Here is a 22,954-nt window from a genome sequence, read left to right on the forward strand (position 1 = left end):
GTCACCACCTCACGTTTCAGCCGTCACCTCATGTCACCACCTCACGTTTCAGCTGTCACCTCATGTTTCAGCCGCCACTTCATGTTTCAGTCGCCACCTCATGTTTCAGCCGCCACCTCATGTTTCAGCCGCCACCTCATGTTTCAGCCGCCACCTCATGTTTCAGCCGCCTCCTCATGTTTCAGCCGCCTCCTCATGTTTCAGCCGCCACCTCATGTTTCAGCCGCCACCTCATGTCACCACCTCATGTTTCAACAAGATAATGCACAGCCCCATGCCGCAACGATCTGTACACAATTCCTGGAAGCTGAAAATGTACCAGTTCTTCCACGGCCTGCATACTCACCAGACATGTCACCCATTGAGCATGTTTGGGATGCTCTGGATCAACTTGTACGACAGTGTGTTCCAGTTCCCGCCAATATCCAGCACTCTATGCGAAGGAGACGTCGCACTGCATGAGGCAAATGGTGGTCACACCAGATACTGACTGGTTTTCTGATCCACAAACCTACTCCTTCTTTATGGTATCTGTGACCAACAGATGCATATCTGCATTCCCAGTCATGTGAAATCCATAGATTAGGGCCTAACAAATTAATTTCAAATGATTAATTTCCTTGTAGAAAAAAAGAGGAGGAAAGGAAGCACTGCTAAGGAACACAACATTGTGGGAGATAGAAGGTGCTCTTTGGTGAAAGGGGTAAACTGGTCATTAAAAAGAAAGGAGGACCAATGCACTCTTTATATGATTAATTAAAATGGCTTTATTTGTATGGCATGTTCAATTGGAAACAAAGCTTAAAAAATATTTCACACGTTTCGGCTGCACGGCTTTCGTCAGGGAGTACAGAGAAATGTTAATACGTTGTCCTCTTTTGAACAGCTTTTTCCAATCGGCCCTAATTAGAAGAGGGAGTGGTTACACAATTGATTAGACAACATTGATTAGACTATGCCCAGTCATATTTAAGGGTAGAACTAATGACTTTGCCCAGTCATATTTAAGGGTAGAACTAATGACTTTGCCCAGTCATATTTAAGGGTGGAACTAATGACTTTGCCCAGTCATATTTAAGGGTAGAACTAATGACTTTGCCCAGTCATATTTAAGGGTAGAACTAATGACTTTGCCCAGTCATATTTAAGGGTAGAACTAATGACTTTGCCCAGTCATATTTAAGGGTGGAACTAATGACTTTGCCCAGTCATATTTAAGGGTGGAACTAATGACTTTGCCCAGTCATATTTAAGGGTGGAACTAATGACTTTGCCCAGTCATATTTAAGGGTGGAACTAATGACTTTGCCCAGTCATATTTAAGGGTGGAACTAATGACTTTGCCCAGTCATATTTAAGGGTAGAACTAATGACTTTGCCCAGTCATATTTAAGGGTAGAACTAATGACTTTGCCCAGTCATATTTAAGGGTAGAACTAATGACTTTGCCCAGTCATATTTAAGGGTAGAACTAATGACTTTGCCCAGTCATATTTAAAGGTTAGAATTACCTTTCTAGGCAGTCTGATGCTTCTAGCTTCGAGTTGCATTTTTTAAAATAACATATCTACAGTATTTCACATTTTTAACATGTATAGTATTTCTTACTAGGTGTTGTCCAATCAATTTTGTAACCACTCCCTCTTCATGTGATGTGAAATATCAATTTCCACACTGGAAGTAGTGGTAAAGATTCTATCTTGTGTGTATTCTCTCATGTACTTGAAGATTCTGTGATGTGGTAAAACATTTTCCACACAGAGAGCATTGGTAGGGCTTCTCCCCTGTGTGTGTTCTTTCATGCACTTTTAAGTGTCCTGACAGGGTGAAACTCTTCCCACACTGGGAGCATTGGTAAGGCTTCTCCCCGGTGTGCGTTCTCTTATGTTCTTTCATGTGCCCTGACCGGGCAAACCGCTTTCCACACTGGGAGCACTGGTAGGGTTTCTCTTTTGTGTGTATTCTCATGTGTATTTTTAGGCCTCCTGATTGTGTAAAACTTGTTCTACACTGGGAGCAGTGGAACGGCTTCTCCCCTGTGTGTTTACTTTTGTGTTCTTTCAATTGAACTAATGTGGTAAAGCTCTTTCCACACTGGGCGCATTTGTAAGGCTTCTCCCCTGTGTGTGTTCTTTCATGCACTTTTAGGTGACTTGACAGGGTAAAATGCTTCCCACACTGGGAGCATTGGTAAGGATTCTCCCCTGTGTGTGTTCTCTTATGTTCTTTCAAGTGGTGGTGGTGGTGGTGGGGTTAAGGTATAGGCAGGCATAAGCTATGGACAACAAACACAATTGGATTTTATTGTTGGCAATTTGAATGCACAGAGATACGAGATCCTGAGGCCCATTGTCGTGCCATTCATCTGCCGCCATCACCTCATGTTTCAGTATGATAATGCACAGCCCCCATGTAGCAATGATCTATACACAATTCCTGGAAGCTGAAAATGTCCCAGTTCTTCCACAGCCTGCATACTCACCAGACATATCAACCATTGAGCATGTTTGGGATGCTCTGGATTGACGTGTACAACAGCGTGTTCCAGTTCCCGCTAATATCCAGCAATTTTGCACAGCCATTGAAGAGGAGTGGGACAACATTCCACAGGCCACAATCAGCAGCCTGATCAACTCTTGGCACATCAGATACAGATTGTTTTCTGCCCCTACCTTTTCATGGTATCCTTGACCAAAAGACACATATCTGTATTCCCAGTCATGTGAAATCCATAGATTAGAGCCTAATGAATTGATTTCCATGAACTTTTTTCCTTATATGAACTGTAACTCAGTAAAATCTTTGAAATTGTTACATTTTGTTTTACATCTTTGTTCAGTGTATCAGTGTGTGTGTATATATATATACACAGTTGAAGTCGGAAATGTACATACACCTTAGCCAAATACATTTAAACTCAGTTTTTCACAATTCCTGACATTTAATACTAGTTAAAATCCCTTGTCATAGGTCTGTTAGGCTCGCCACTTTATTTTAAGAATGTGAAATGAGAGAATGATTTATTTCAGCTTTTATTTCTTTCATCACATTCCCAGTGGGTCAGAAGTTTACATACACTCAATTAGTATTTGGTAGCATTGCCTTTAAATTGTTTAACTTGGATCAAACGTTTCGGGTAGCCTTCCATAAGCTTCCACAATAAGTAGGGTGACTTTTGGCCCATTCCTCCTGACTGAGCTGGTGTAACAGAGACAGGTTTGTAGGCTTCCTTGCTCGCACATGCTTTTTCAGTTCTGTCCACAAATATTCTATAGGATGGGGTCAGGGCTTTGTGATGGCCACTCCAATACCTTGACTTTGTTGTCTGTAAGCCATTTTGCCACAACCTTGGAAGTATGCTTGGGGTCATAGTCCATTTGGAAGACCCATTTGCGACCAAGCTTTGACTTCCTGACTGATGTCTTGAGATGTTGCTTCAATATATCCACATCATTTTCCTCCCTCATGATGCCATCTATTTTGTGAAGTACACCAGTCCCTCCTGCAGCAAAGCACCACCACAACATGATGCTGCCATCCCCGTGCTTCACGGTTGGGATGGTGTTCTTCGGCTTGCAAGCATCCCACTTTTCCTCCAAACATAATGATGGCCATTATGGCCAAACGGTTCTGTTTTTGTTTCATCAGACCAGAGGACATCTCTCCAAAAAGTTTGATCTTTGTCCCCATGTGCAGTTGCAAACCGTAGTCTGGCTTTTTTATGGCGTTTTTGGAGCAGCAGCTTCTTCCTTGTTGAGCGGCCTTTCAGGTTATGTCGATATAGGACTTTTATCTGTCCCGCTGTTCAGAAGCATTCACCTTCCCGATGTCATACTGTTCAGAAGCCAATATCTTGATCTCCTCTGTGTTTTATCTCATGTTTTCTCATGTTACCTAACTCTGTAAAACTCTTTTCACAATGGGAGCAGTGGTAAGGCTTCTCCCCTGTGTGTAATCGCTCATGAGTTTTCAGGTTACACAAGTGGGCAAAACTCTTTCTACACTGGGAGCAGTTGTAAGGCTTCTCCCCTGTGTGTATTCTATCGTGTGTTTTCAGGTTACTTAAGTGGGTAAAACTCTTTCCACAATGGGAGCAGTGGTACGGCTTTTCTCCTGTATGCATTCTCTCATGTATTTTCAGGCTCCCTAACGTTGTAAAACTCTTTCCACACTGGGAGCAGTGGTACGGCTTTTCTCCTGTATGCATCCGCTCATGTATTTTCAGGCTCCCCAACATTGAAAAACTCTTTCCACACTGGGAGCAGTAGTGAGGCTTCTCCCCTATCTGTATTCTCTCATGTCGTTTCAGGTTCCTTAACTTGTTAAAACCCGTTTCAAACTGGGAGCAGTGGTGAGGCTTCTCCCCTGTGTGTATTCTCTCATGTTGGTTCAGGTGGGCTTTCTGGTTGAAACTCTTTCCACACTGGGAGCAGTGGTAAGGCTTCTCCCCTGTGTGTATTCTTGCATGTTGTTTCAGGTATCCTTTCTGGTTAAAACTCTTTCCACACTGGGAGCAGTGGTACAGCTTTTCTCCTGTATGTATTCTCTCATGTATTTTCAGGCTCCCAAATGTTGTATAACGCTTTCCACACTGGGAGCAGTGGTACCGCTTCTCCCCTGTGTGTATACGCTCATGTGTTTTCAGGTTACATAACTGGGTAAAACTCTTTCCACACCGGGAGCAGTGGTAAGGCTTCTCTCCTGTGTGTATTCTCTCGTGTTGTTTCAGGTCCCTTAACCGGTTACAACCCGTTCCACACTGGAAGCAGTGGTAAGGCTTCTCCAATGTTTGTATTCTCTTATGTGTTTTCAGTTGTGCTTTCTGTTTAAAACTCTTTTCACACTGGTGTCGTCTTGCTGGTTTGGACGTCCCTGGCTCTGTTTCCTCTGAGTCTGGTCTTTCCCCTGCCAAAGACAGAGTGTTTATTTAAATAGAGACATGAATGAAACCTCCACATGATAAAGGGTAAATCCTAATCAGATCCCTGGGGCCAGTTTTAATCTTGGTGTGATTTTAAAACAAATGATGTTGTAGAGCTTCCTGGTAATTACTGATAATATGTTTACATTACTTATTATTCTGTTTTAGAATTCAGAACACAAAAAAATAAACAGTTCCTCTGAGTCTGGTCTTTCTCCTGACAAATACAGTGTTATTTTTAAACAAAGACCCGAATGAAACCACATGATAAAACAACCTTGCTACGAGAGTAAATCCTAATCAGATCTCTCAATAACCTGAGGCCAGTTTAAACAATCTTAGTGTGATTTTAAAACAAATGTAGAGCTTCCTGGTAATTACTGCTATGTTGACATTACTTATTTTATTCATCCTGTTTTACAAGTCAGAACACAAAAAACTAGACAGTTCTAGGACACTGAAGACACAGACGTCGCTGGATTCCAATTGAACAGGTGGTTCTAAATATATAACTTTCATAGCTGTATGATACAGAATGTGACCTACACACTTCCTTAAACATAAAATAGCCAAAGAAGTAATTTTGTGTGGAAGTACAAAACTTGTTTTTACGTCGAAGACACAAAGCACATCAGTAACCACTCCCCGTTGTGGAAAGGGTTTGACACATTGCTGTTTAAATGGACCAATTTCTTGAGACATTTTCTACATTTTTGACTAATCTCTGATGTTATGGTGTTATGGCATTTCGGGTAGAGTAAAAATGTTTCATGAGCTGAAATAAAATATTGCAGAATTTTGTTGCACAATGTTGTTTCTGTCCCTGTTAGTGAACATTTATCCTTTGCCAAGATAATCCATCCACCTGACAGGTGTGGCATATCAAGAAGCTGATTAAAAAGCATTATCATTACTCAGGTGCACCTTGTGCTGGGGATAATAAAAAACCACTAAAATGGGCAGTTGTCGTCACACAACAATGCCACAGATCTCTGAGGTTAGCGTGCAATTGGCATGCTGACTGCAGGAATGTCCACTGGAGCTGTTGTCAGGGAATTTAATGTACAGTACCAGTCAAAAGTTTGGACTCACCAACTCATTCAAGGGTCTTTCTTCATTTTTTATATTGCAGAACAATAGTGAAGACATCAAAACTATGAAAAAACACATATGGAATCATGTAGTAAGCAAAAGAAGTGTTAAACAAAGGAGTTTCTGTGCTGAGAACTTGTTGGCTGCTTTCCTCTGCGGTCCAACTCCATCCCAAACCATCTCAATTTGGTTGAGGTTAGGGGGTTGTGGAGGCCAGGTCATCTAATGCAGCACTCTCCTTGGTAAAATAGCCCTTACACAACCTGGAGGTGTGTCGGGTTATTGTCCTGTTGAAAAACAAATGACAGTCCAACGAAGCCCAAACTAGATGGGATGGCATATCACTGCAGAATGCTGTGCTAGCCATGCTGGTTAAGTGTGCCTTGAATTCAAAATAAAATCACTGATATAGTCAACAGCAAAGCACCCGCACCTACACACCATCACACCTCCTCCTCCATGCTTCACATGTGGAGATCATCTGTTCATCTACTCCGCGTCTCACAAAGACATGATGTCACAAAGACACTTGGAACCAAAAATCTCAAATTCAGATTCATCAGACCAAAGGACAGATATCTACCGGTCTAATGTCCATTGCTCGTGTTTCTTGGCCCAAGCAAGTCTCTTCTTCTTAGTGGCGAACCTTTAGCAGTGGTTTCTTTGCAGCAATTTGACCATGAAGGCCTGATTCACACAGTCTCCTCTGAACAGTTGACGTTGAGATGTGTCTGTTACTTGAACTCTGTGAAGCATGTGTTTGGGCTGCAATTTCTGAGGCTGGTAACTCTAATGAACTTATCCTCTGCAGCAGAGGTACCTCTGGGTCTTCCTTTCCTGTGGCAGTCCTCATGAGAGCCAGTTTCATCATAGCACTTGATCGTTTTTGCGACTGCACTTGAAGAAACATTTTCCTGATTGACTGACCTTAAAGTAATGGACTGTCACACCATATACCCCCCTACCTCATCACAACACTGTATACCCCCTACCTCATCACAACACTGTATACCCCCTACCTCATCACAACACTGTATACCCCCTACCTCATCACAACACTGTATACCCCCTACCTCATCACAACACTGTATACCCCCACCTACCTCATCACAACACTGTATACCCCCTACCTCATCACAACACTGTATACCCCCCATACCTCATCACAACACTGTATACCCCCTGCTACCTCATCACAACACTGAATACCCCCTACCTCATCACAACACTGTATACCCCCTACCTCATCACACACTGTATACCCCCTACCTCATCACAACACTGTATACCCCCTACCTCATCATAACACTGTAAACCTCCCCTACTTCATCACAACACTGTATACCCCCCCTACCTCATCACAACACTGTATACCTCCCTACCTCTTCACAACACTGTATACCCACCCTACCTCATCACAACACTGTATACCCCCCCCCGCTACCTCATCACAACACTGTAAACCTCCCCTACTTCATCACAACACTGTATACCCCCCCTACCTCATCACAACACTGTATACCTCCCTACCTCTTCACAACACTGTATACCCTCCCTACCTCATCACAACACTGTATACCCACCCTACCTCATCACAACACCATATACCCCCCCTACCTCATCACAACACTGTAAACCCCCATACCTCATCACAACACCGTATACCCCCTACCTCATCACAACACCATATACCCCCCTACCTCATCACAACACTGTATACCCCCCTACCTCATCACAACACTGTATACCCCCTACCTCATCACAACATTGTATACCCCCTACCTCATCACAACACTGTATACCCCCCTACCTCATCACAACACTGTATACCCCCCTACCTCATCACAACACTGTATACCCCCTACCTCTTCCACCATATACCCCCCTACCTCATCACAACACTGTATACCCCCCCACCTCATCACAACACTGTAAACCCCCCTACCTCATCACAACACTGTATACCCCCCTACATCATCACAACAATGTATACCCCCTACCTCATCACAACACTGTATACCCCCCAACCTCATCACAACACTGTATACCCCCCTAACTCATCACAACACTGTATACCCCCCTAACCTCATCACAACACTGTATACCCCCCTAACTCATCACAACACAGTATACCCACCCTACCTCATCACAACACTGTATACCCACCCTACCTCATCACAACACTGTATACCCCCTACCTCATCACAACACCGTATACCCCCTACCTCATCACAACACTGTAAACCCCCCTACCTCATCACAACACTGTATGCCCCCTACCTCATCACAACACCGTATACCCCCCCTACCTCATCACAACACTGTAAACCCCCCTACCTCATCACAACACTGTATACCCCCTACCTCATCACAACACCATATACCCCCCTACCTCATCACAACACTGTATATCCCCCCTACCTCATCACAACACTGTATACCCCCCTAACTCATCACAACACAGTATACCCACCCTACCTCATCACAACACTGTATACCCACCCTACCTCATCACAACACCGTATACCCCCCCTACCTCATCACAACACCGTATACCCCCCCTACCTCATCACAACACTGTAAACCCCCCTACCTCATCACAACACTGTATACCCCCTACCTCATCACAACACCATATACCCCCCTACCTCATCACAACACCATATACCCCCCTACCTCATCACAACACTGTATACCCCCTACCTCATCACAACACTGTATACCCCCCGCTACCTCATCACAACACTGTATACCCCCTACCTCATCACAACACTGTATACCCCCCTACCTCATCACAACACAACTGAGTGGCTCCAACGCCAACTCCAATTAAGAACGAAAGAAATTCCACAAATTAACTTAACAAGGCACACATGTTAATTGAAATGCATTCCAGGTGACTACCTCATGAAGCTGGTTGAGAGAATGCCTAGAGTGTGCAAAGCTGTCATCATCAAGGCAGCCAATAGTGTTTAATTATGTAATCGATCACATGGGTTGAAAAGTTATTTTTTCTCTCTCAGATAATCAAACAATTCATAGCCAAAGGCCTATAGCTTTAATAAAACAACAAACACACTGCAGATTTCTGAATAATTCTTTAACTGGCAAAGTAGCAAAGGGACGACCACATCGAGAAACAAGCCACAAGTCACGTGACACTACAGGGAGAGAGCAGCTGTTTCAGTACAGCACTACAGTGAGAGAGAGCAGCTATTTCAGTATAGCACTACAGGGAGAGAGAGAAGCTGTTTCAGTACAGCACTACAGGGAGAAAGAGAGGGAGAGCAGCTGTTTCAGTACAGCACTACAGGGAGAGAGCAGCTGTTTCAGTACAACACTACAGGGAGAGAGCAGCTGTTTCAGTACAGCACTACAGGGAGAGAGCAGCTGTTTCAGTACAGCACTACAGGGAGAGAGAGGGAGAGCAGCTGTTTCAGTACAGCACTACAGGGAGAGAGGGGAGAGCAGCTGTTTCAGTACAGCACTACAGGGAGAAAGAGGGGGAGAGGGAAAACTCCACTGGTCTAGTTTCAATGTATGGAATCACTTAGGAGTTTCTGGATGTTGGGTAAACTTCTCCTTTAAAGCATCATTGAGAAATAATGAATTGAAGTTGGAACATTTGTGGCATTTGTAGACTAGTTGCTGTCATATCTGTCACTGTGGTAGCTGATGTGTGTATAGTGTGGAGTTATCTGCATACATAGACACACTGGCTGTATTCAAAGACATGATGTCACAAATGTAAAGATATGATCAACACATGTTGATGATTTCATTCCTCCCCTGTTTGTAACTACCCTGGTAGGTTGATTGATAACCTGAACCAGGTTGCAGGCACTGGTTACAGTTCGAAGCTTTCTCTTGAGTAGGCAGCCTGATCACAGCTTTCCTCCAGTATTAGTTAATTAATTAACAGTGTCTTGAGTTTAGTTTGCCTGTTCTACAGTCTAGTAAAGATAGGGGGGTTGACTGGGACAGGCAATGTAACATCTGTAATGTTTTTAGGACAAGTTTTTGTGAAACATTCATCTTACATCAGATCATCTTGAAACTTTCTCTCTAAAGCTAACTTTCATCAAGGTTTTATATGGTCTATTGGTTTCTCTCTAAAGCTACCTTTCATCAAGGTTTTATATGGTCTATTGGTTTCTCTCTAAAGCTACCTTTCATCAATCAAGGTTTTATATGGTCAATTGGTTTCTCTCTAAAGCTACCTTTCTTCAGGTTTTATATGGTCTATTGGATTCTCTCTAAAGCTACCTTTCATCAAGGTTTTATATGGTCTATTGGTTTCTCTCTAGAGCTACCTTTCATCAAGGTTTTATATGGTCTATTGGTTTCTCTCTAAAGCTAACTTTCATCAAGGTTTTATATGGTCAATTGGTTTCTCTCTAAAGCTACCTTTCTTCAGGTTTTATATGGTCTATTGGATTCTCTCTAAAGCTACCTTTCATCAAGGTTTTATATGGTCTATTGGTTTCTCTCTAGAGCTACCTTTCATCAAGGTTTTATATGGTCTATTGGTTTCTCTCTAGAGCTAACTTTCATCAAGGTTTTATATGGTCTATTGGTTTCTCTCTAGAGCTAACTTTCATCAAGGTTTTATATGGTCTATTGGTTTCTCTCTAGAGCTAACTTTCATCAAGGTTTTATATGGTCTATTGGTTTCTCTCTAGAGCTAACTTTCATCAAGGTTTTATATGGTCTATTGGTTTCTCTCTAAAGCTAACTTTCATCAAGGTTTTATATGGTCTATTGGTTTCTCTCTAAAGCTAACTTTCATCAAGGTTTTATATGGTCTATTGGTTTCTCTCTAAAGCTAACTTTCATCAAGGTTTTATATGGTCTATTGGTTTCTCTCTAAAGCTAACTTTCATCAAGGTTTTATATGGTCTATTGGTTCCTCTCTAAAGCTAACTTTCATCAAGGTTTTATATGGTCAATTGGTTTCTCTCTAAAGCTAACTTTCATCAAGGTTTTATATGGTCTATTGGTTTCTCTCTAGAGCTAACTTTCATCAAGGTTTTATATGGTCTATTGGTTTCTCTCTAGAGCTAACTTTCATCAAGGTTTTATATGGTCTATTGGTTTCTCTCTAGAGCTAACTTTCATCAAGGTTTTATATGGTCTATTGGTTTCTCTCTAGAGCTAACTTTCATCAAGGTTTTATATGGTCTATTGGATTCTCTCTAAAGCTAACTTTCATCAAGGTTTTATATGGTCTATTGGATTCTCTCTAAAGCTAACTTTCATCAAGGTTTTATATGGTCTATTGGTTTCTCTCTAAAGCTAACTTTCATCAAGGTTTTATATGGTCTATTGGTTTCTCTCTAAAGCTAACTTTCATCAAGGTTTTATATGGTCTATTGGTTCCTCTCTAAAGCTAACTTTCATCAAGGTTTTATATGGTCTATTGGTTTCTCTCTAAATCTAACTTTCATCAAGGTTTTATATGGTCTATTGGTTTCTCTCTAAAGCTAACTTTCATCAAGGTTTAATATGGTCTATTGGTTCCTCTCTAAAGCTACCTTTCATCAAGGTTTTATATGGTCTATTGGTTTCTCTCTAAATCTAACTTTCATCAAGGTTTTATATGGTCTATTGGTTTCTCTCTAAAGCTAACTTTCATCAAGGTTTAATATGGTCTATTGGTTCCTCTCTAAAGCTACCTTTCATCAAGGTTTTATATGGTCTATTGGTTTCTCTGAAAAGCTAACTTTCATCAAGGTTTTATATGGTCTATTGGTTTCTCTCCAAAGCAAACTTTCATCAAGGTTTTATATGGTCTATTGGTTTCTCTGAAAAGCTAACTTTCATCAAGGTTTTATATGGTCTATTGGTTTCTCTCCAAAGCAAACTTTCATCAAGGTTTTATATGGTCTATTGGTTTCTCTCTTTTCATTGGCAGAATCCTTTTTCAGTGTTATGATATTCATAACATCCATATCCACCAGCCTATCTTCCTGTCAACTAACAGAACTCTGCTGGTTGTCCTGGTAACAGATACCGGTGGGCAGATCTATTGTATTTGTTCAAACTAAACTACAGCACTTACTTTGATGTGTCAAATCTGATCCTTTCATCTCTTCTCCTCCTCTCATAGTTCCACTCAGCCCCGTTGTTTTCCTGTAGTCCACCAGCAGCACAGACAACCTCTTCATACCCAGCAGTAAGGTGCTACCGGGAGAGGCACGACACGGGGACTCCGGGAGAGAGGAAGGGCTAGCGTTGTCCTGGTAACCATAAAGAGGGGACACAGACACATATCATTATGGATGCTGATGCCACTGTTGTCATAAAGTGCTTTACAGAAACCCAGCCCCCAAGCGAGAGAAAGCTGTATGCTAGACCAGACCAAGCTGTATGCTAGACCAGACCAAGCTGTACCATCTGGTGTTCTGAAATGGAGAGACTCTTCTCTGCCTCGTCAGCATCAGGATGTTGTTGAAGCTCCCCAGAGGATCCACAATAGTCATGTCCCTCTCCTGTGTGAACGAGAACATCAAACAGATGGTGAACTTATGATCTTCTATTGCAATCAGAGTCTTACAAGAGGCATGAATATGTCTACAAAGGTCCTATAAAATATTGTTTGTGATGCAAATGTAAAAGGGTCTTTTCCGTCCCTTTGATATTTTCAGTAGAGATTTTGTTTCAATAGTGAATTTTAAAAGCCTGTTATATTAGATGAGGGGAACTTTAATATAGACCACATGGAGAATTCAACACATTTAATTTAAAAGTCCCCGAAATATATGTACCAATGGCAGATTGCCCCTTAAACAATTCCTACAGTACTGAACAACATATTCAAGTGTAGAACTTCAGTAGAATGCCACTTTAAAACCACACATTAGTTCAACAACGGCATAGTTTGTGTCCCTGTTGAAGACAGTACTCACTGGTGTTAATCTGATATTCTGTCTCCTCCTTTTTCACTCCCAAAACGTCTTCATCCTTCACCTTTATTGAGATAGCATCCTCTTCCTCTCCAAAAGGTTCATTATCTTCCTTCACTATAACAGTCTCATCTTCCTCCTTTTTCATTCTGAAATGTTCTTCCACTATAACAGCATCTTCTTCCTTCACTATAACAGCCTCCTCTTCCTCCTTTTTCATTCTAAAAGGTTCTTTCTCTTCTTTCACTGTAATATCCTCCTCTTCGTCTTCCACGACAATGATCAGCGCCAGAGCTTCTTTCTCCGGACAGCAGACATCCTCTTCTTCAGCAGGGGATGAGTAGTTTAATGAGCTCATGGTCAGGGATGTTAGCTAGCTAGTTAGCATTAGCGAATAGCCTAGTGCTAGGCTAAGTATCAATATATAACAAGTTTGCAAATTAGGTTACAGTTATCCAGTTAATACGTCAACAGATTTGTGTTTAAAACACTGAGATTAGATAATGTACATTAAGATGATCTAAAGCGTCAATCTTTCAGTTTTATGTTGGCTCGCAAGCTAAAGAGGTGGTTGAAAGAGTTGGCGCGTTGTTGTTCCTGAAGAAGCGTCCGTCCAGTCCATTATACGTCACGGAAGAAGAGTCAACTGACTGGAGTGGGTAACGCAGTTTGGAAACAATAGTTCCTCCACTTATTGTATTGGAAAGAACGTCATAATAATTTAACAATGAGCTGATATATTTTCTCTGACGTCTTACAACTAATACTTTCCTGTACACAGATGTAGAAGCGTAATATGAATATGTAGATGATGAATAAATACTTCTATGAATAGTGTTGTGTGTTTATACACATTTTCTCTGTTCATTTTTCACAATCGTTTTTATCTACATGTGACCATACTATTCCCTTAAAGCCACGCTCTATAAGATACAAATCATCCTGTAAACAACAGAACAAATGCATCACATGCAAATAGCACTTGATTATCTGTAGTGCTGTACACTGGGTAGACAAAACATTAAGAACAGCTGCTCCTTCCATGACATAGACTGACCAGGTTAATCCAGGTGAAAGCTATGATCCCTTACTGATGTCACTAGCTAAATACACTTCAATCAGTGTAGATGAAGGGAGGACCATTTTGTTTTTCATGGGCATGTCCTTATTTCTACTACAGCATGTTGGATGACTGTCATTCATATTCCATTCACCCTGTTCAACGTAACAGCGATAGGTTTGGACTACTACATTATACTCACATTTTCCCTATACCCATCATGAGGTAGCTACAACCTAGTCGATGAATGAAAGTTTATAACGTAGGTGCACACAGTTTGAGAGAAAAATTTGAGGTGACAGACAGTGACACATTCAATACCGCCTTGCACACTCTCACCTGCTGATCTGGGATTTAATCATTAGTCCAGCAGTTGCAAACGAGAGTTTTTTTAAATAAATTCAGGTATGTTTATCCCGATTTTGTTCCGTTTAAGAAATGTTTTTCAACAGAATCGTCGGAATGAATACACCCCTGATCATGTGTAAACACAGTTCACTTTCATAACAGCCACGTTGTATTCCTTCTCTCCTCCTCTCACCTTTTCCCTTCGCTTCTGGACTTCAATGCACAACACATCAGCTGTATGTGACCAGGTGAAAAAAAAACTTTTCCAAAACCTTGTAGGTTTGTATTGAAGTCAAATTACTCAGAGGAGAAACGGAAACTCACTGTTCTCCAGGCTACACCATGGTGCTACCCTACAGAATGCTGCTGAGGCTACTGTAGACCTTCATGTTTTAATCAATTATTTGGTGACGTGATTATATTTAGTATAGTTTTATCTAAAAAGAATTACACTTTTTTAAATGTTATATCATTTTTATTTTAATGAAAATCACTGAGGAGGAGGGTCCTCCCCTTCCTCCTCTGAGGAGCCTCCCCTTCCTCCTCTGAGGAGCCTCCCCTTCCTCCTCTCAGGAGCCTCCCCTTCCTCCTCTGAGGAGCCTCCCCTTCCTCCCCTGAGGAGCCTCCACTGCACCCAAAGGACATCCAGCCAACTTGACACAATTGTGGGAAGCATTGGAGTCATCATGGGCCAGCATCCCTGTGTTACGCTTTCGACACCTTGTAGAGTCCATGCCCCGACGAATTGAGGCTGTTCTGAGGGAGAAAGAGGAGGGTCCAACTCCATATTAGGAAGGTGTTCGAAATGTTTGGTATAATCAGTGGATATATCTGATACTTTTATCCAAAGAGATTTGCAGTCATGTTTGCAAACACTTTACATATGGGTGGTCCCAGGAATCAAACCCACTACCCTGGTTTAACAAGCACTATACTCCATCTATACACTATGCTTCATCTGAATGGCCGATTAATTAGGGTCGATCTCGGTTTTTATAACAATCCGAAATCGGTATTTTTGGGCGGCGATTTTGCAGATAAATTTTTTTTTTAAAGTCTTTATTTATATATATATATTTTTTTTACACCTTTATTTAATCTTTATTTAACTCGGTAAGTCAGTTGAGAACACATTCTTATTTTCCTATGACGGCCAAGGAACGGTGGGTTAACTGCCTTGTCCAGGGGCAGAACGCTAGACTTTAACCTTGTCAGCTTGGGGGATCCAAACTTGCAACCTCACAGTTAACTGGTCCAACGCTCTAACCACCTGCCTCTCATTGCACTCCACGAGGAGCCTGCCTGTTACGCAAATGCAGTAGAAGCCAAGGTAAGTTGCGAGCTAGCATTAGACTTCATATAAAAACAATCAATCAATCATAATCACTAGTTATAACCACAAATGGGTGATGATATTACTAGTTTATCTAGCATGTCCTGTCGATGCGATGCGTATCGTTGCTCCAATGTTTACCTAACCATAAACACCAATGCCTTTCTTAAAATCAATACACAGAAGTATATATTTTTAAACCTGCATATTTAGCTAAAAGCAATCCAGGTTAGCAAGGAATATATAAACCAGGTGAAATTGTGTCAATTCGCTTGCATTCATTGCACGCAGAGTCAAGGGTAAATGCAACAGTTTGGGCAGCCTGGCTCATTGCAAACTAATTTGCCAGGACTTAACGTAATTATGACATAACATTGAAGGTTGTGCAATATAACAAGAATATTTAGACTTCGGGATGCCACCCATTAGATAAAATTCCAAACGGTTTTTAATGTCACTGAAATAATAAACGTTTTGTTTTCGAAATGATAGTTTCCGGATTCGACCATTTTAATGACCAAAGGCTGGTATTTCTGTGTGTTATGTTATAATGAAGTCTATGATTTGATAGAGCAGTCTGACTGAGCGATGGTCGGCAGCAGCAGGCTGGTATTTCTGTGTGTTATGTTATAATGAAGTCTATGATTTGATAGAGCAGTCTGACTGAGCGATGGTCGGCAGCAGCAGGCTCGTATTTCTGTGTGTTATGTTATAATGAAGTCTATGATTTGATAGAGCAGTCTGACTGAGCGATGGTCGGCAGCAGCAGGCTCGTAAGTATTCATCACTTGCTCTGACACTTGGAGTAGTTGTTCCCCTTTGCTCTGCAAGGGCCTGCGGCTTTTGTGGAGCGATGGGTAACGCTGCTTCGAGTGTGGCTGTTGTCGATGTGTTCCTGGTTCGAGGCGAGGAGAGGGACGGAAGCTATACTGTTACACTGGCAATACTTTAGTGCCGATAAGAACATCCAATAGTCAAATGTTAATATATAATAATATGAATAAATATATGAAATACAAATGGTACAGAGAGAAATAGTTCTATAATGTCACGCCCTGGCCTTAGTTATCTTTGTTTTCTTTATTATTTTGGTTTGGCCAGGGTGTGACATGGGTGATTTATGTGTTTCGTCTTGTCTAGGGGTTTATTCGATTTATGGGGTTGTGTTTATGTTAGGTGTCAAGGTAAGTCTATGGTTGCCTAGATTGGTTCTCAATCACAGGCAGGTGTTTATCGTTGTCTCTGATTGGGAACCATATTTAGGCAGCCATATTCTTTAGGTATTTTGTGGGTGATTGTTTCCTGTCTTTGTGTTCTCTGCACCACCATAGGACTGTTTCGGTTTTGCCACGTTTTGATATTTTGTATTTGTGTAGTGTTCACGTTATCGTCTTTATTAAAGATGTTCAACAGTTCCACGCTGCATTTTGGTCCTCCTCTCCTTCCCAGGAAGAAAACCGTTACCCACCATCCAAGGCGTCGTGGTAACAAGCCGGAGAGGCAGCAGCAACAGCGGCCGAAGAACCAAGACTCCTGGACGTGGGAGGAGATCCTAGATGGGAAAGGACCCTGCGCACAGCCAGGAGATTATCGCCTCCCCAAAGAGGAGCTGGAGGCAGCGAAGGCAGAGAGGTGCTGGTATGAGGAGGCAGCACGGCGGTGTGGATGGAAGCCCGAGAGTCAGCCCCAAAAATGTATTGGGGGGGCACACAGGAAGTATGGCGAAGCCAGGTAGGAGACCTGCACCAACTTCCTGTGCTTACCGGGGGGCGAGAGAGACCGGGCAGGCACCGCATTATGCTGTGGAGCGCACGGTGTCCCCAGTGCGGGTGCATAGCCCGGTGCGATACATACCGGGCGAGAGTGGGCATCGAGCCAGGTGCCATGAAGCCGGCTCTACGCATCTGGTCTCCAGTGCGTCTCCTTGGGCCGGCGTACATGGCACCAGCCATACGCATGGTGTCCTCGGTTCGCCTACACAGCCCAGTGCCAGGCTATTCCACCTCGCCGCACTGGCAGGGCGACCAGGGGCATTCAACCAGGTAAGGTTGGGCAGGCTCCGTGCTCAAGAGCTCCAGTGCGCCTTCACGGTCCGGTCTATCCAGTACCACCTCCACGCACCAGTCATCCGGTGTCAGCTCCCCGCACCAGGCTTCCTGTGCGTGTCCTCGGCCTAGTACCACCAATGCCGGCACCACGTACCAGGCCTGCAGTGCGCTTCGCCTGTCCAGAGCTGCTAGAGTCTCCCGTCTGTCCAGAGCTGCTAGAGTCTCCCTTCTGTCATGAGCCGCCAGAGCCGCCATTCAACCAGGATCTGCCAGAGCCGCCAGTCAGCCAGGATCTGGCAGAGCCGTCAACCTGCCTGAGCTATCTCTTAGTCCTGAGCTACCTCTTGGTCCTGAGGTTCCTCAACAATGAGGCACCCCTCAGTCCAGGTGGGCCGTTTGTTAGGGTTACTCGGCCAAGGTCGGTGGCGAGGGTCGCCACTCAAAGGACGCTATAAGAAAGCGGACGAAGACTATGGTAGAGTGGGGTCCAGAGCCGCCACCGTGGTCAGACGCCCACCCAGACCATCTCCTATGGGTTTAGGTGTGCGGCCAGGAGTCCGCACCTTTTGGGGGGGGGGGGGTACTGTCACGCCCTGACCTTAGTTATCTTTGTTTTCTTTATTATTTTGGTTAGGCCAGGGTGTGACATGGGTGATTTATGTGTTTCGTCTGGTCTAGGGGTTTATTAGATTTATGGGGTTGTGCTCATGTTAGGTGTCAGGTAAGTCTATGGTTGCCTAGATTGGTTCTCAATCAGAGGAAGAAAACCGTTAGATATAAATACTACACTGCTCAAAAAAATAAAGGGAACGTTAAAATAACACATCCGAGATCGGAATGATTGAATTATTCTTATTAAATACTTTTTTCTTTACATTGTTGAATGTGCTGACAACAAAATCACACAAAAATGATCAATGGAAATCAAATTTATAAACCCATGGAGGTCTGGATTTGGAGTCACACTCAAAATTAAAGTGGAAAACCACACTTCAGGCTGATCCAACTTTGATGAAATGTCCTTAAAACAAGTCAAAATGAGGCTCAGTCGTGTGTGTGGCCTCCATGTGCCTGTATGACCTCCCTACAACGCCTGGGCATGCTCCTGATGAGGTGGCGGATGGTCTCCTGAGGGATCTCCTCCCAGACCTGGACTAAAGCATCCGCCAACTCCTGGACAGTCTGTGGTGCAAAGTGGTGTTGGTGGATGGAGCGAGACATTGGGGCGGCAGGGTAGCCTAGTGGTTAGAGCGTTGGACTAGTAACCGGAAGATTGTGAGTTCAAACCCCCGAGCTGACAAGGTACAAATCTGTCGTTCTGCCCCTGAACAGGCAGTTAACCCACTGTTCCCAGGCTGTCATTGAAAATAAGAATTTGTTCTTAACTGACTTGCCTGGTTAAATAAAGGTAAAAAAAATAAAAAAAATAAAAAATGATGTCCCAGATGTGCTCAATTGCATTCAGTACAGAGTTAATGTGGAGGCTATATACAGGAGGTACCAGTACAGAGCCAATGTGGAGGCTGTATACAAGGTTACCAGTACAGAGTTAATGTGGAGGCTGTATACAGGGTTAACAGTACAGAGTCAATGTGGAGGCTGTATACAGGAGGTACCAGTACAGAGTCAATGTGGAGGCTATATACAGGAGGTACCAGTACAGAGTCAATGTGGAGGCTATATACAGGAGGTACCAGTACAGAGTCAATGTGGAGGCTATATACATGGGGTGCCAGTAGAGAGTCAATGTGGAGACTATATACAGGGGGTACCAGTACAGAGTCAATGTGGAGACTATATACAGGAGGTACCAGTACAGAGTCAATGTGGAGGCTATATACAGGGGGTACCTGTACAGAGTCAATGTGGAGACTATATACAGGAGGTACCAGTACAGAGTCAATGTGGAGGCTATATACAGGAGGTACCAGTACAGAGTCAATGTGGAGGCTGTATACAGGAGGTACCAGTACAGAGTCAATGTGGAGGCTATATACAGGGTTACCAGTACAGAGTCAATGTGGAGGCTGTATACAGGGGGTACCAGTAGAGTCAATGTGGAGGCTGTATACAGGGGGTACCAGTACAGAGTCAATGTGGAGGCTGTATACAGGGGGTACCAGTACAGAGTCAATGTGGAGGCTGTATACAGGGGGTACCAGTACAGAGTCAATGTGGAGGCTTTGTACAGGAGGTACCAGTACAGAGTCAATGTGGAGGCTATATACAGGGTTACCAGTACAGAGTCAATGTGGAGGCTTTATACAGGAGGTACCAGTACAGAGTCAATGTGGAGGCTATATACAGGGGGTACCAGTACAGAGTCAATGTGGAGACTATATACAGGAGGTACCAGTACAGAGTCAATGTGGAGGCTGTATACAGGGGGTACCAGTACAGAGTCAATGTGGAGGCTATATACAGGGGGTACCAGTACAGAGTCAATGTGGAGGCTATATACAGGAGGTACCAGTACAGAGTCAATGTGGAGACTATATACAGGGGGTACCAGTACAGAGTCAATGTGGAGGCTATATACAGGGGGTACCAGTACAGAGTCAATGTGGAGACTATATACAGTGGGTACCAGTACAGAGTCAATGTGGAGGCTATATACAGGGGGTACCAGTACAGAGTCAATGTGGAGGCTATATACAGGAGGTACCAGTACAGAGTCAATGTTGGGACTATATACAGGGGGTACCAGTACAGAGTCAATGTGGAGGCTATATACAGGGGGTACCAGTACAGAGTCAATGTGGAGAATATATACAGGGGGTACCAGTACAGAGTCAATGTGGAGGCTATATACAGGGGGTACCAGTACAGAGTCAATGTGGAGACTATATACAGGGGGTACCAGTACAGAGTCAATGTGGAGGCTATATACAGGGGGTACCAGTACAGAGTCAATGTGGAGGCTATATACAGTGGGTACCTGTACAGAGTCAATGTGGAGACTATAAACAGGGATGTTTACATACACTTAGGTTGGAGTCATTAAAACTCGGTTTTCAACCACTCCACAAATGTCTTGTTAACAAACTATAGTTTTGGCAAGTTGGTTAGGACATCTACTTTGTGCATGACAAAAGTCATTTTTCCAACAATTGTTTTAAGACAGATTATTTCACTTATAATTCGCTGTATGACAATTCCAGTGGGTCAGAAGTTTACATACACTATGTTGACTTTGCCTTTAAACAGCTTGGAAAATGCCAGAAAATGATGTCATGTTTTTCAAAGCTTCTGATAGGCTAATTGACATAATTTGAGTCAATTGGAGGTGTACCTTTGGATGTATTTCAAGGCCTACCTTCAAACTCAGTACCTCTTTGCTTGACATCATATGAAAATCAAAAGAAATCAGCCAAGACCTCAGAAAAAGAATTGTAGACCTCCACAGGTCTGGTTCATCCTTCGGAGAAATTTCCAAACGCCTGAAGGTACCATGTTCATCTTTACATACAATAGTATGCAAGTATAAACACCATAGGACCACACAGCCGTCATACCGCTCAGGAAGGAGACTTGTTCTGTCTCCTCGAGATTAACATACAGTGGGGCAAAAAAGTATTTAGTCGGCCACCAATTGTGCAAGTTCTCCCACTTAAAAAGATGAGAGGCCTGTAATTTTCATCATAGGTACACTTCAACTATGACAGACGAAATGAGAAAAAAAATCCAGAAAATCACATTGTAGGATTTTTAATGAATTTATTTGCAAATTATGGTGGAAAATAAGTATTTGGTCACCTACAAACAAGCAAGATAACTGGCTCTCACAGACCTGTAACTTCTTATTTAAGAGGCTCCTCTGTCCTCCACTCATTACCTGTATTAATGGCACCTGTTTGAACTTGTTATCAGTATGAAAGACACCTGTCCACAACCTCACAGTCACACTACAAATTCAACTATGGCCAATACCAAAGAGCTGTCAAAGGACACCGGAAACAAAATTGTAGACCTGCACCAGGCTAGGAAGACTGAATCTGCAATAGGTAAGCAGCTTGGTTTGAAGAAATCAACAGTGGGAGCAATTATTAGGAAATGGAAGACATACAAGACCACTGATAATCTCCCTCCATCTGGGGATCCACCCAAGATCTCACCCCGTGGGGTCAAAATTATCACAAGAACGGTGAGCAAAAATCCCAGAATCACACAGGGGGACCTAGTGAATGACCTGCAGAGAGCTGAGACCAAAGTAACAAAGCCTACCATCAGTAACACACTACGCCACCAGGGACTCAAATCCTGCAGTGCCAGACGTGTCCCCCTGCTTAAGCCAGTACATGTCCAGGCCCGTCTGAAGTTTGCTAGAGAGCATTTGGATGATCCAGAAGAAGATTGGGAGAATATCATATGGTCAGATGAAACCAAAATAGAACTTTTTGGTAGAAACTCAACTCGTCGTGTTTGTATTTGTAACAGCATAATTTTAGACCGTCCCCTCGCCCATTCCCGGGCGCGAACCAGGGACCTTCTGCACACATCAACAACTGACACCCACGAAGCATCGTTACCCATCGCTCCACAAAAGCCGCGGCCCTTGCAGAGCAAGGGGAACTACTACTTCAAGGTCTCAGAGCAAGTGACGTCGCCGATTGAAACCCTATTTAGCGCACACCGCTAACTAAGTTAGCCGTTTCACATCCGTTACATATTCTTGTTTTGAATCCCAGCCGCCATAACCTCTCTGGAGAGACCTGAAAATAGCTGTGCAGCGACGCTCCCCATCCAACCTGACAGAGGTTGAGAGGATCTGCAGAGAAGAATGGGAGAAAAATACAGGTGTGCCAAGCTTGTAGCGTCATACCCAAGAATACTTGAGGCTGTAATCGCTGCCAAAGGTGCTTCAACAAAGTACGGAGTAAAGGGACTGAATACTTATGTAAATGTTATATTTCAGTTTTTAATTATAAAATACATTCGCAAACTTTTCTAAAACCCTGTCTTTGCTTTGTCATCATGGGGTGTTGTGTGTAGATTGATGAGGAAAACATCCCAATTTAATCCATTTTAGATTAAGACGAACATAACAAAATGTGGAACAAGTCAAGAGGTCTGAATACCTCCCGAATGCGTTGTACGTAGACCAGAATATCAGGAACAGGCTGGATGTGAGAAGGAGTGTGGCATCTCACTGCCATTCAGCATCCAGGAAGTAAACTGAAAATGCCAATTCCCTTCTATGGTTTTCAATTATGAAGAGGTGGAATTGGAATTCGATTTACATGAGCT

The 22,954-nt window shown here is 43.0% G+C and overlaps 1 protein-coding gene across 1 annotated transcript; it reads right to left on the bottom strand.

Annotated features, from left to right (window-relative positions):
* Positions 1 to 1,617: 1,617 nt before the first annotated feature.
* Positions 1,618 to 13,506, bottom strand: LOC135532288 (zinc finger protein 883-like). Its single transcript, XM_064959866.1, has 5 exons — positions 12,922 to 13,506; positions 12,407 to 12,504; positions 12,075 to 12,252; positions 3,964 to 4,905; positions 1,618 to 2,222 (listed from the first exon to the last, which is right to left on the bottom strand). The coding sequence occupies exons 1-5, from the start codon at positions 13,274 to 13,276 to the stop codon at positions 1,696 to 1,698; spliced, it is 2,100 nt and encodes a 699-aa protein (XP_064815938.1). The 5' UTR covers positions 13,277 to 13,506; the 3' UTR covers positions 1,618 to 1,695.
* Between the last annotated feature and the right edge of the window lie 9,448 nt (positions 13,507 to 22,954).

This window comes from Oncorhynchus masou, chromosome 5 (assembly GCF_036934945.1).
Source record: "Oncorhynchus masou masou isolate Uvic2021 chromosome 5, UVic_Omas_1.1, whole genome shotgun sequence".
Classification (NCBI taxonomy): domain Eukaryota; kingdom Metazoa; phylum Chordata; class Actinopteri; order Salmoniformes; family Salmonidae; genus Oncorhynchus; species Oncorhynchus masou.